Source organism: Electrona antarctica (genome assembly GCF_951216825.1).
Source record: "Electrona antarctica genome assembly, chromosome: 1".
Lineage (NCBI taxonomy): Eukaryota > Metazoa > Chordata > Actinopteri > Myctophiformes > Myctophidae > Electrona > Electrona antarctica.
Window position 1 is genome coordinate 43,241,460 of NC_136806.1, and position 14,724 is coordinate 43,256,183.

Genomic DNA, 14,724 nt, shown 5'->3' on the forward strand with positions numbered 1-14,724 from the left:
CTTTTCAAAACGTTTAAAAAACATGTTCTTAAATGTTCCCTCCAAACATTTTAGTTTTTTGAGCTAGTGAGATTGTTTTTACTATTTAAAGAATTGGCAGAAGTGATTAATTCATAATGTATATTTTTAAGTTTGAGTCCCGGGAAGACATCACATTTCTCTTTTTATTCTTGAGCTGAAAAACACCACCTAAAAAACATCATCTGGGGAAAGAAAATAAAGAAAAACAAAAGCTGTTATTTCTTCACTGAAAACATTTCTCATTTCTCAAAATGTAAATAAAAATGCAACAAACTGAAACATTTTCATCTATGAGTGCATTGAACATTCAAACACAAGCTATGGAAATACCTACAGTATTAGGAGATATGGATGGAGTCTTTATCTGGATACATGGAAACCTTTATGTTTATGTGAAATGGGTTCATAAAATATTTGTGTTGATGAAATATTCATTGGACAGGAAGCCAGGTCATAAGGCACCATGCCCAATAAACATTAAATCTAGTGGAAACAATATTTCACTGCTTGTTATAGATACACCTTGTATTCACCACTCACCAGTCACTACATGTACAGATTTCTGCTAATTAGATAAGCATTTTGAAGGAGCACCAAATGTAAAAAAATAATTATAATATAGGCCTATATATATATATAAAAAAAAGCTGTAATGTAACACGCTGCATGTCTAAAAAATAAATAAATAAAAAATAAAAAAAATCTGAATTGGTTCGATTTTATTTGTAATGTATAAACACAACATAAATTACTGTTATTATGACCAGTACGGACAATTATTCAATTTCAGTTAAAAAAAAACAACATAAAACTCTTGCATAATTTACAAAACATGGTGTCCCTGCACAATCCAAGACACAGCTGTGCCTATTGTTTTGTCAACCTACCGTTATTGTCCTTTGATCCGAGATGGATATTGGGTCTTTAATCATGGGATTTATTACAACATTGAATTTTTTTATATATATATATATATATTTTAAAGTAGAACTAGAATAGAATAAGACATTTTGTTGTTTTACAGTGCTGATTTCTGGTTTACATAGTGGTCGTTTGGTGAGAATATCTCTAAAATTTGAGGTCATTAAAAAAAACAAAAAAACAAACAAGAAGTGCACACAGCTAGCTCTGCGAGCCTTGTTATATCATTGTTCCAGAGAAGTGCAGATATGCATATTGTAAACATTTCCTGTCCTCTTTAAATACTCTCTGTGGAGAAAAAAACTTCCCCAAATCAAAATAGAGCAATAAACAAACACCTAAAATAGTTCACCCCTAAACACACAAGCATTCTTCTGATTCACTTCACGGAATCCACAGTCCAAAAGGTTTTGTGCTACAGAGGAGCTAACCTGTAATTGCCATGTTAAGGCTTGTGTGTAGTTATACATTTACTCTGTAGTCCCAGGGTCACAATGCACAGCATTGCTTTTGACCTTGATTTTTTTCATCATCTTTGTAACAAAAACACATCGACAGCTCTGTGTACAACCTCTAACCTCAGAGGTCTGCTGTTCATTCAGACATCAGTGTTCCTCTACCCAAGAAGTGTCTTTGGCAAAAACAAAAAGAAGAGAAAGAAAGAAAGAAAGAAACTCTGTTTTGTTACCTTTTGCCAATTTCGTTTTGCCGCAGGAAATGAATGTTATTGGCACTGTCAGCCAGCTCAGGGTACTGCTCAATGGAGAGCACAAAATATCCATCATACCCCAGGACCTTCCCACTGCTGAGGAGCTGCCTCTTCTCCCCCTCTGTCCACGGTCGAATCCCCTCTTCGCCGTCTCGTACCCTCTGCTGCTCCCGTGACCAGGCGCTAGCTAGCGCCCTCTGGCGGGCCAGTTCCACCACGCGGGCCTTCTCCTCGTCCACAGTGGAGCCGTAGCGCACGTGCAGCGCCAAGGCGCCTCTCCGGATTTCCACATCGGCGAAGCGCCGCGTCCGTCCGTCCATGACGGTGGTGGACTGGGACACGCTGACGTTAACGCCATTCTCCAGGGTCTTGTGTCCGCTGGTCAGGTGCAGGGCAGCCAGGTCTCCGTCCGGGAGCCCCGGCTTGACAAAGTAGTGCGTGTCATGGCCCTCGATGGTGAAATGCAGTTCCTCCAAGTAGAAGGCGTTGTTAAGGACGGTGGCCACCTTGACGCAGTCCTCGCTGGCCACGTTGAGCGCATGCGTGTGGACGCCACCCTTGTAGATGGCAAACATGACCGCGCGGCCGATGGGTGAAGCTGCCGCAGAGAACCAGAGCCACGGTTTCTCTCCCCGACGACCTCGGCTCAAATGGACCTCTGGCAGACGCTCGAATGACAGGAGAGAGCGTGCTTGTCTGCCGACTTCCTGTTGGACCCCAGAGATGGACTGTAGGAGGGAGTGCAGTGAAACGTTAATGCCTGAACATGACACTACCGGACGCTCCAGACCATTTAGGAGCACAGAAATGCTCTGCTTCAAATTGGTTCTCATCTCCCTTCAAGATAATGGTGTTTTCAAGCTTAGTTCTGCACACAAAAGTAGATAAATCCCCATGTGAAGATTTTTTGTGTGTTGTGGAAATCCTATCTATTAACTAATGTGAGCTTGCTAGGCCCATATCTCATTAAACAATTCCACAAGGTTGAATCTGAATATAATGAATCAAACTTTGTCTTTATTGTAAACTTCCAGAGATGACAAACCAACAGAGCGTCGGCAGAGTTCTACCAAAACTGTCTTCTTACTTACTTTTTCTTTTGCATTACTTGACCTTAACGTTTTTCTTTCTTTCTGTGTTTTTTTATTTGTATTTTTTATTTTCCCTATAGATAAACGAATTAAATGAATATAGTTTTTTCTTAGCTTAGGCCTATTCCTTTCTTTTTTCTCTTTTTTTGTATAGCTGAAGGGTTTATTTTGTTCTGTATTTTGTTTTGTATACTGTATGCACAAAAAAAGAGTTAAAGTCTGTTATCAACAGTGACAAAAACATGTGAAAAAAATATGAAAAGAAAGCGTATAACAAGGAATTGTACATGTTTCTGACTCAATAAAGTAAAAACTAAAAAGACCGTACCGTATATTCATGTAACACATAGAAATCTCTGTGCCAGTGTCAGGCTACATACCTTTTTCATTTTGTGTGTGTGTGTGTGTGTGTGTGTGTGTGTGTGTGTGTGTGTGTGTGTGTGTGTGTGTGTGTGTGTGTACCGTATATTCATGTAACACATAGAAATCTCTGTGCCAGTGTCAGGCTACATACCTTTTTCATTTTGTGTGTGTGTGTGTGTGTGTGTGTGTGTGTGTGTGTGTGTGTGTGTGTGTAGTGTGTTTGTGTGTGTGTGTGTGTGTGTGTGTGTGTGTGTGTGTGTGTGTGTGTGTGTGTGTGTGTGTGTGTGTGTGTGTGTGTGTGAATTCAAATCACATACTTCAAATCATTTTAAAGGCTGAAGCATACTCCGACAGTTCTTGCACCTCCTTTTCTAGACAAACATTGGTGGCTATATATATATTATTATATTGATTTGTATTGTATTATTGTCATAAGCTGTATGCAACATACTACGATTGGCTGAGGTGGTTAGGGGGTACAAATGTCGATAATCCCTCTCTGAACGACTACAATAACCCTATGGCAAATGGAGAAAGATACTTAGCACACAGAAACTGTGGAGATTCAGAGACAAACTAAGCACTATGCCAGCATTGTATGCACTATGCAGTGCACGTACAGACTCATAGTATATGTTGATTTGCGAGAGTGTCTATTAAACACAAAAAGTGTGTTTAGTAAAAAAGTATATGAAGGACATTGTAGTCAGGCATGGACTGTGTGTACTTTTGTGTATGAGCTAATATTAAGAGTTATTGGTCTTATTGTGGCTTGTTATAGTGCTATAGTCATTAGCCAGACACATTTTGGGTAGAGGTTCGTTGCCAATCAGGATGGAATGTGAAACAAATCTTACAGATCGGTCTTGATTACATGACTATATAGATAAATAATGTGTACCAGTTTGCATGATGTTTGGACAAAATCTGTAGGATTAAGATAAAAAAAAAACGCATGCGACGGGTGTATGTTCATAGTAGATCGGGTGGTGTTTGCTACCGGTTTGCTTAACATTGAAGTCGGCCATATGTAATTGCAGTGCAGCGGAAATAATAGACTTTTACACACTTCCAATGTGAACAAGTGACATAAATTAATGCACGTGACATCAGTGAGTGAGTATGTGCATTTAGTTCGTAAAACAGCGGGTAAATAGAGCAGTTTCCACACTGCAACAGGAGTCTGACACTGCAGTTATGATTGCGCCACCTCCTGTTGGGTTCAGGAAGCCCTGCCAGAGCTGATTTCTCTAGTATGATGCAGGTGATACCTTTTTTTGGAGCTCTGGTCCTCTACTATTCTGTCACATTTAGTGTGGTACCAGACTATTGTTCGATTTCTTTTCGGAGAAATCCGTTGTATAGTTTAATTGATATTAATGAATTAGTTCTCCATAGACTTATAATGGGAAGATGGAAGACTAATTAAGGCTCCAATTTAAGTATTTTTTTCCCTTGGAGACCGTAAGCGCTATATTTACAAGACTTGGGGGGAGGTTCATAATAATTATGAAAATTAATTGAAAAGGAATTAGATCAGTCGGCCTCATGGTGGCGCTATAACAGCCCACTTTACGTTTTTCCCTATAACTCTTGAACCGTAAGTCGTAAAATGTAATGATAGTGCGTATCGTTTGTAATCGGCTTCCAAAGTTAGTGGGAGGGGCCTATTTTACAAAAAAATGCCACGAATCATGAACCAAACGTCCAATCCACCCCAAATTTGAATCAGATGTCGCGGATGGTTTATTCAACCAAGAGCTAAATGCAATTCCATTTTCATCCATAGGGGGTGCCGAAAATTCCCTTTTCCCTGGATTCCTTGGGTCATGACGCATCTCCCCATATAGGTTACGCCCATTTCCGCAAGGATAGATTTTCCGCCATTTTGAATTTTCTCCGAAACACACTTTTCGCTCCTCTTACAGATTTTGTCCAAATCTCACAGAAATCGGTACACACGATCTCTGGACCTATCCGATTAAATCACCACAAGCGTAATGTTGGTAGTCCGTATCGTTTGGCCCTAATTGTTGTCCGAAGTTAGTGGGAGGGGCCTAGTTTACAAAACATGCCACAAATTATGAACAGAATGTCCAATCCATCCCAAATTTGAATCACATGTCGCAGGTGGGTTAATCAACCCAGAGCCAAAAGCAATTCCATTTTCATCCATAGGGGGCACCGCAAATGCAAAAAAAAATTAACCGTTTGTTGCAGAAAAATGATTTTTGGGGGGATAAATCCCCTTACTTCCACATGATCACAGGGGTGACGTGACATTGTAATTGGCTAGCAAAAATAGTGGGAGGGGCCTACGTAAGCGATTGCGGCAACCACACCTTTCTAGTTCAACATGCTACACAAAACAAAATATTCAGAAGACCAACCGGCAGATCATCCCAGAGCTGGCTCTTCCCCAGTTCGTACGATGGCATGCTCAGGTCAAACTTTGGCACCGGGAAGCCAGGGATGGTGTTGTGAAGATGAAAGCCAAAGGTTACCAGCCAGGTGTTGACATCTGGGGGGAGAGAGAATACATTGGAGCCTGATTATGTACTTTGGAAGTCAATGTGGTCAGCTACATACTGCAGAGTATACTGTACACACACACACACACACACACACACACACACACAGACACAGACACAGACACAGACACAGACACACACACACACACACACACACACACACACACACACACACACACACACACACACACACATATATACAGGGGGGCATGCGTCGTCAAAATGTTTTCTGCTCGGTAGATCAAAGGCATGCGAGGCGCATTTGCGCACCAACAGCTGAGACAGTTATGTAGATAAATCTTACAGGCATTCAAAAGGAACTCAAATGTGATGTTAACGTCCTGTAAGTAGTCTTAGAAATAAAACTAGTGTTGACTAATCATTACATGTGGCTCTTATTTTGAAGAGGAAGTCAGTGCACAGGAAGTCCGTTTCAGTTGTAAATAAGCTACTATGACACTTTCCCAAAGTTACGTGGGATAGTGGTAGTCGCTAAACCACGCAACCATAATTATTTACAATATGAAAACCATGCATCTTGAACAACACTGGGATTACTTAAACATGGAACCTGCAGCAGTAGGTGAGTAATTACTTTTATCTGTGTTGGACGTTTGTTTTGGTATCAGTGGTTGACAAACCTCCTGCTGCTTAACGACTAGCCTACAAATACACTGTCTGTGAGCATCTTTATCTTTTGCATCTGCCCATGTGGGCAGCATAACATTGTGGCAGAGTAGAAACGTCCGTATTCCTCCCCGCCGTCCGCACCAACTTGCATGTACAGGTGCTCCTTTGAGAACTAGCCCAAAATAATTATGTACAGCCCTGTGTATGTACGTGTGTGTATATATATATATATATATATATATATATATATATCGTGCACTGTGTGGAGAGACAGCATAATTGAGATGTTAACAGGTTATACTATGACAAAAATAAATATCTTTTGTACACCTTTGAACACCAAAAATGTAGAGATTATTGGAGAAATCCAGCATAAACATTAAAATAAACATTCAGTAACTAAATAATAGGATAATTCAGAAAATACCAATATCAATAAAAGTAAACAATCCTAATAATAAGTGTCATGTTCAATCTACTTTCTTACCGGCAACATACTCTCTGACTTCATGCACTTTGCTGATGGGGTTGTTGTTCCTGAACATGTACAAGTTTATCGGTGCTGGCTCATTCGCAATTCTCTTCCACGTGCTGACGTCTGGAACAGTCCACCTGCCAGGCATAATGTCATAGTCCCTCTCCCCAAAATGTATCAGTTTAGTCAGAGGATCATACAGCCCTCCATGAAATCCCAGCACCAGCTGGAAGTCCGGGTTCGAGTCAAAGTAGACTTCCCCGTAGGCTGTGTGCTGTACCTGTTTGACCAGCAAGCCGTTGCTGGTAAAAACAGCCACCGGCGTGCCAGTGTTATCGCAGGCGATGTAGAACTCTTCTCCGCTGCTGATCTCCATGGCGAACAAGTGGCCCTGCAGGTCGTAGTAGAGGGACGTGATCTCTGAACTGGAGTGGTTGTAGACGTGCGTGATCCTGGCCGGGTAGCTCAGGTCGGCGTAGAAGTACTGGAGATGCTGGCCCAGGCTGGTCTTGGTGGAGACTCTGCGGCCCAGGCCGTCGTAGCGATACTGAATGGTCCACCCATTGCCCTTGCTGTACACCCTCACCAGCAGACCTTTGGAGTTGTACTCAAAGATCTCTGCGCCACGCTGCCGGAGGAACCCGTCTTCATCCATGCGGTACTGGACATCCCCGAGGCGCGTGATGCGGTCCCTCAGATCGTAGCGCAGTGGCAGCAGCCGTGCGCTATTCCCCGGGTTCAAGAGGTGGAGGTTGCCATTGAGGTCGTAGGTGTAGCGCCACGTCACCTTGTCGTTGAGGTAGACCGTCTGCAGCTGGCCGTCCACGTCGTACTCGTAGCTGTACTTGGTGGTGTTGGCGAACGGGCCGATCTTGATCTCCCGCCGGGTGACCCGCCCAACGTCGTCGTACTGGAACGTGATCCAGTACATGAGGGAGCGGAAGATCTCGTACTGGATCTCCTTGATGCGTCCGTGGGCGTCAAAGTGCTTGGTGTAAGTCATGACGGCGGTGGAAATGATCTGGTTGATGTCGTAGTAGATGACCCCGAACTTGCCGAACTGCTCCACTTTCCCGGAGATGTCGTCGAACTGGTACAGGTCGATGGGCAGCGGCGTCTCGTTGATCACGCCCTGCACGCTGGTGATGCGCAGGCTGCTGTCGTAGGTGTAGTCGAAGCGCGCGTTCACCATCCCGTCCTCGCTGAAGCGGAAGATCTGCCGGTCGACCAACGGTCCGATCTGGCGGTAGCGGATGGAGCAGATGAAGCCCTCGTTCTGCAGGTTGACCGTCTTCAGCACGCCGGCCGTCTCGTCGTAGGTGAAGCTGACGCGCGTGGAGTCGTACAGGATCTCCGACAGCTTGTTCTGCCGCCGGTACTTGTACAGGACGCGGCGGCCCGTGCCAAGGTGGGAGACCCTCAGCAGGAGGCCATCCTCGCTGTAGTCCACGGCCACGGAGGCGTTGCTCTCCGGAGGCCGGTACAGGTTCCGGTAGTAGCCGACCGAGCGGACCGTCTGCATGGTGTAGCGCGCCACGCTGGGCATGGTGACGGCAGACAGGCGGTCCAGAGAGTCAAAGTCAAAGATGTACTGACGCTGGCTGTGCAGCAGCAGGACCATGGACTAGAGAGAGAGAGAGAGAGAGAGAGAGATAGAGATAGAGATAGAGATAGAGATAGAGATAGAGATAGAGATAGAGATAGAGATAGAGAGACAGAGTGAGAGAGAGAGAGAGAGAGAGAGAGAGAGAGAGAGAGAGAGAGAGAGAGAGAGAGAGAGAGAGAGAGAGAGAGAGAGAGAGAGACAGAAGAGGTCAATAACAATAGTTTATAAGTTTGGGTACTGTAAATTAGTAATTGCTAATAGGGCTATAAATTATCTTCTTAGCGATTATTCCATACACCTTTTTGTTTTATATAATACAAAATAATGTATTATGAATCAACATGAACAAATTCGAATAGTTTGTTTTATCAACTACATTGATTAGTCAAACATTGTTGTGTCAAAAAAGCCAATCTACAAGCTCCCTACTTGTGAGCTTGTAGATGGCTATCAGTTATTTTGGGCAATGTTTATTAAAATCAATATGTTTTTTCATAATAGATGAAAAATATGAACTGTTCCACTAATTAAATAGTAAATCTTCTGTTGTGACACTTACAGTAGCAATATCAAGGTTAGAAAAAAAGAAAAAAAGAAAAAAGTGGAACAATTATTTATATTTAGAGCATGAAAATGTTATCCATTTAAAGTACAAAAAATAATTCTGTACATTGAGTAACAGTCTTCAGGGAAGGTTCAACATAGACGTACAGCAAAAAAAGAGTCTAGTCACTAGAACACACACACACACACACACACACACACACACACACACACACACACACAGCAGCAGGATCATGGACTAGAGAGAGAGAGAGAGAGAGAGAGAGAGAGAGAGAGAGAGAGAGAGAGAGATAGAGATAGAGATAGAGATAGAGATAGAGATAGAGAGACAGAGACAGAGACAGAGACAGAGAGACAGAGACAGAGACAGAGAGAGAGACAGAGACAGAGACACAGACAGAGAGAGAGAGAGAGAGAGAGAGAGAGAGAGAGAGAGAGAGAAGAGGTCAATAACAATTGTTATCCATTTAAAGTACAAAAAATAATTCTGTACATTGAGTAACAGTCTTCAGGGAAGGTTCAACATAGACGTACAGCAAAAAAAGAGTCTAGTCACTAGAACACACACACACACACACACACACACACACACACACACACACACACACACACACACACACACACACACACACACACAGTCACACACACAGTCACACACACAGTCACACACACACACAGATCGAACAAACAGCCGTGTTTATTTTTAACTAAACCCCATCCAGACTTTATTTGATTAATTCATATGCACTTTGGATTAGAGTAGGGCTTCCAGAGCCTTGCCACCCTGGCTGTTGAAATGTCAAGTTCAGTTCAGTCATGCGTTGTGTCAGTGAGGTTCCTCTAGGTCCCTGAGCTCTCTGAGCTCCCCCTATCACGGCGCTGACACGACCTCGCCTCGGTCACGCAACCAGGACGAGTGGCCCGAGAGTGGCTGAGGGGGAAAAGGAAAAAACCCAGACACTCCCAATTAAACAGCGGAGCATCTCGCATGCTAATCTCTGCTGTTCTGTTTAAGAATTCTTAAATAGATCAATGCCGTTTGGGAGCAGCAAGAGAGAAAGAGGGGGGGGCGAGAGAGAAAGAGAGCTAGAGAGAGAGAGAGAGAGAGAGAGAGAGAGAGAGAGAGAGAGAGAGAGAGAGTTGAGCCTCCAGCTTGACATCTGGAGCGATGGAAGTATCACATCAATCTTTAAAAATGTAAATACATGTGACCCAAACAATTACCGAGGCATAACGTGTCAGCAACAACCTGAGACAGACAGACAGACAGACAGACAGACAGACAGACAGACAGACAGACAGACAGACAGACAGACAGACAGACAGACAGACAGACAGACAGACAGACAGACAGACAGACAGACAGACAGACAGACAGACAGACAGACAGACAGACAGACTTTTCTCTCTCTTTTGGTCTCCATATATACCTTACAGTGTCATCTTATAACTGTAATCATTCTTGTGAGAATGAACAATTGAAATGTGTTGGGTGCTAAAATTTGTATTTTCTACCATTGAAGCAGAGAGAAGACATGGAGGGAGAGAAGGGGGGAGAGGAGAGAGAGAGAGAGAGAGAGTTCTGGAGCGATGGTATCACATCAATCTTTAAAAATGTAAATACTGTACATGTGACCCAAACAATTACAGAGGCATAACGTGTCAGCAACAACCTGAGGAAGTTATTCTGAAGCATCCTAAACAGAGTACAGTACTGAACTTGGTATACTGTAGCTATGGTACAGCTATACCACCCACACCTTCATAAATAAACATGTACGCCAACATCATTTTCTCCTAAATGTAGATTTCATAAAAGTACTCGACTCATTTTGCTGCAATGGTCTGTTCCTGAAATTAATTGCAAACTATGTAGGGGGTAACAGATACAAAGCAGAATATACAAATAAATGTGCTATGAAAATTGAGGCTGCAGTCTCAGCCCATGCTGTTTTTCTCAATAGTTTAAACACAATTACTGAAACACAACTGCACGCACTCAAAACCTGCACGGACAACCCCCAAAACAATTTCCCCATCAATAAGTTCAAAGTCCCTCAAAATAATTTAAACTCATTTAAACAAGTCCACATGGGCACTCCCAACAAAGAACTCTGCTAAGCTGAACTCTGTGCCAATTTCCCCCTAATTAGGATATATAAAAAACGCTCTACAAAGCAAATGACCCCAACTCCCACCATTACAAAACTCTCCACTTCCATGAGAAGAACATAGAGCACTCCCCTCAGCCAGCTGGTCCTCAGGCTCACTGCACAGCCTCCACACACAATCTGCTCCAACCACATTATAGCTCAAGAAACAGAAAATTACATTAACTATTGGCCCTCTACCACAAAAGCTCAAAGCTATTTGGCTTAGTACACAGTAGCAGTACTTTCTGAGCACCAAGCCTGATCAGGAACTATGTACAAACTGATCATCAGTGATCACTACTTCCACTGCCAGAGAGTGGCTGACAAAGACATGGCTGCCTAAAACCTGATTTATACTTTGTCGTGCCGTACACTGGCATTGTGTGCTGAAAATAGCGGATCTACAAGCTCACAGTGCATTGCAATGCAACATGCTGTGAGCTTGGTATTTTCAACACGCGGACACGTTCATACAACGTCGTAAAAATCAGTCTTCAGTGCAAAACTCTGACAGCGCAGTGCAGCGTGAAGTGCTGCCCACAGCACACCAACAGTAAGCGTCACACTGCCACACGCTGCAGGGAGAACAGCATTGAGAACGCACACGCTGTGGGACATTTGTTCTGTCCGAGGCATCCTGATTCCTCAGCTGAATGAATAGCCAATCTCCAGAGCTATGGCTCATCACTCTGTCCCCGTCTATTGTGTCTCGACAACAACAGGTTGGGACTAGTCTGCAGGTTTGGAATCTGCTGTGGGGGCACAAGCATAACAGCACGTGTTTCGACTACAAAACCTTCCTCAGCGTAATCGTCACACTGAGGAAGGCTTTGTAACTGAAATATTCTATAATAAAATAAGAAGCACCTGAATGGACAGAACGTGAGTGCTGGCTACCATTTCTTATGTACTTTTGGAGCCGTGCAAATACCGGCAAATACTTTCCATGCGTTTTTTGTGACTGGAGTCAGAGTTGCTATGCATTACAACAATATACTATATATTGCTTTTTCAGTGGCGGTGATTATCCCTGGAAATAGAACAGTGTGGTGAAGGGTCGCCAGGCACTGCAGAACGCAGACAAGCGCTGGTGCAGGTCTACCACAGCTGATGTGGGGGCTGTGCATAGGCTACTCTTAGAACAATGTTTTTTACAAAGAAAGACTGGCTAACCATGCACTTGAGACAATTTAGACATTTTTTTCTCTCTCTCTCTCTCTCTCATTCATACCAATAAAACATACTGAATTGAGCTGAATTAAATAGAATTTTGGGAGACTGAGAGACAGAGATTCAGAGAGAGAGAGAGAGAGAGAGAGAGAGAGAGAGAGAGAGAGAGAGAGAGAGAGAGAGAGAGAGAGAGAGAGAGAGAGAGAGAGAAAGATCTGTTGTCTGGGTACATGTTCACATGGCGGGAACTTAAATGAAATCCGGCCTGGTCAAAATTGGAACACACAGCGGAGGCACACCTGAGTGAACTTTACAGAGAGGTTTACACCGCGTACACCAGTATTCCACCGGCAATCTATTTCCTGTTGGTGTCGGGAACTGTTCAGAGTCAGCAGGTGCTGAACCAGAGCAGACGAACAACCGGATATAAAAAAAAGTATATTAAGGAGATCCCAGTGGATGGTGGGTGCTTATACCACCATAATATATAATACATTAGTTTCTAGCAAGGCAGGATTTGCAACTCCAGCTACCAAGGTTTCTTCACTGAAATCATTCCATTCTCTGCTCAGAATAAAGGTTAATTCACACACAAATCAATATTAACTTCATAAATTATAAAGATGCAACATGGAGCAAAATTTCCCATCAACATGAGATGAAAGTAAAAAAATTAAGCAAATTTTCGCCAAAGCAAACCGAGCATCAGCCAATGTGTGGGGAAAATATTGCTTCAAGCGTTTCCCACGATTAAAGCAACACAATAATTGTATTGCTTTCGGTGTGACTGCACCTTAACCACTTGAACTCCAGCATCCCTATTCTGGGGGGAACATAAGCCAAAAACAGTCGATCTACAAGTTCACAGCGCTTAGCAACATGCGGCATTGTGATCTTGAAGAATGTACAGTAGATAGACAATTTTTTCACTTCAATGCATCAATGCAGAAGTGGGGATTAGCGGACAGTGCGGCATGCGAGTGCGGTGACCCTGAGCAGACCGCCGACCATATCATCTACACCTGCCCCTTATACAGACCACCCTCGGAAGCCAGCCTCTTTGACCTGGGACCAGAGATGCGGGCGTGGCTCCACGACACCGAGTTGGACCTCTGACGTTACACGAAAGAAGAAGACTATTTTTGTGCGTTTATAGATTTTTGTCGAACAATTTGGTGTAGACGGAAAAAAGCTCGCTTGGCGATATATAGTGTGTGGTCATTAGAGAAGTGGAAAACAATTTGACGGCTTTGCACTTTTCCTCACCTTCTCCAGGTAGGTGTAGCTCCACGTCTTCCCATCGGCGAACACCCTGGACACCAGCCGCCCCTGGGTGTCGTAGTCCACCCTCTCCGTGGTGGGACCCCTCTGCAGGGCGCTTATTTGCCCGCCACTATTGCGGCTCACATTGACGGGCAGCAGCTTGCTGCTGGGGACCCATAGCACCGGGTGACCGGCCGCATCGTAGATAATCTTCAACAGGAACTTCCTGTGGTCGTCATAGATCTTCTCTGTGCGGAGAGTCCGGTCGTAGTCAACGGAGAGGATGTTCCGACCATTCACCTGCCGGGTTCAGGATCAAGAATTAAGGTTGATAATCAATTCAAATAAAGGATTGGCGGTTGTCCGGTTATTACAAGAAGTACATTGTAGGGAGGTTATGAGTGTAGTGCAGCAGTGGAAGTTGCTTTATGCACTTTACATTGTTCATTTACTCGTGTTTAATATCATGTATATTGTCTGCATTTCTTTTGTTCCATTCTTCTAATGGGAGCATCTATTTTATGCCGTTAGACTATTGGGACAAGAAAAGTCTCAATGATTAAACTTTGCATGCCCAAGGCTACAGAGCACTTGAATACATTATAGTTACGAATAAAAAAAGAACAATTTGAATCAGGGATACATTTGAAGAGGTTCACATATTCTTTCTGTGGCGGTGTTTTAACATTCTTTGAGCTCTTACTGCCCTGTGGAAGTCACAGTGAGAGATTAACAGCCCCTATTGCTGGCTTCATTAGACACTGGCAATCGCTCAGGTGCGCTTAAATCACAACCCGACACCCCAACCCCCCCTTAAATTTACTGGAGGCGAAAATTGCTGTGAGGCAAAGTAACTACCCCAGTTAAGTTCATAAAGCAAACCATCAATCGAAGAGACAGTTTCTTGGGAGGGGCTATACGATGTGAAGTAATATACAGTGCAGGAAATATTGATATCCCCATTATATGCAAGTTTAAATGTTTATATGACCCATAAAAGCCCAGGGGAAGACAGGGGTAGAAAGGACAGGTTTAACACAGTACTATTCTTCACATCAAAAGGCAGGAGGCTTTTGGTGACTTTACAGTACCGTGGATCCATGCAGTTTTAATGTGGTTGGCAGACAGCAACGTTATAGTCTCTTGGGCTTTTTACCAAACCCATTTCTAGTGGCTCTACTTGGGGAGAGCCAGCAGGGGGGGGGGGGGGGCTGGCGGGGGGGGTTC

At 43.5% G+C, this 14,724-nt stretch overlaps 1 protein-coding gene across 1 annotated transcript in view; it reads right to left on the bottom strand.

Moving 5' to 3' along the window:
* Positions 1-1,626: 1,626 nt before the first annotated feature.
* Positions 1,627-14,724, bottom strand: part of LOC306923713 (teneurin-3) — a gene marked incomplete at both ends in the record, with an annotated part of 232,390 nt that continues 219,292 nt past the window's right edge. Inside the window, 4 exons of the mRNA XM_079501976.1 lie at positions 1,627-2,379; positions 5,496-5,626; positions 6,754-8,365; positions 13,501-13,797. Of these exons, the coding sequence (XP_079358102.1) occupies positions 1,627-2,379; positions 5,496-5,626; positions 6,754-8,365; positions 13,501-13,797 (2,793 nt within the window). The remainder of the gene's footprint in view (positions 2,380-5,495; positions 5,627-6,753; positions 8,366-13,500; positions 13,798-14,724) is intronic.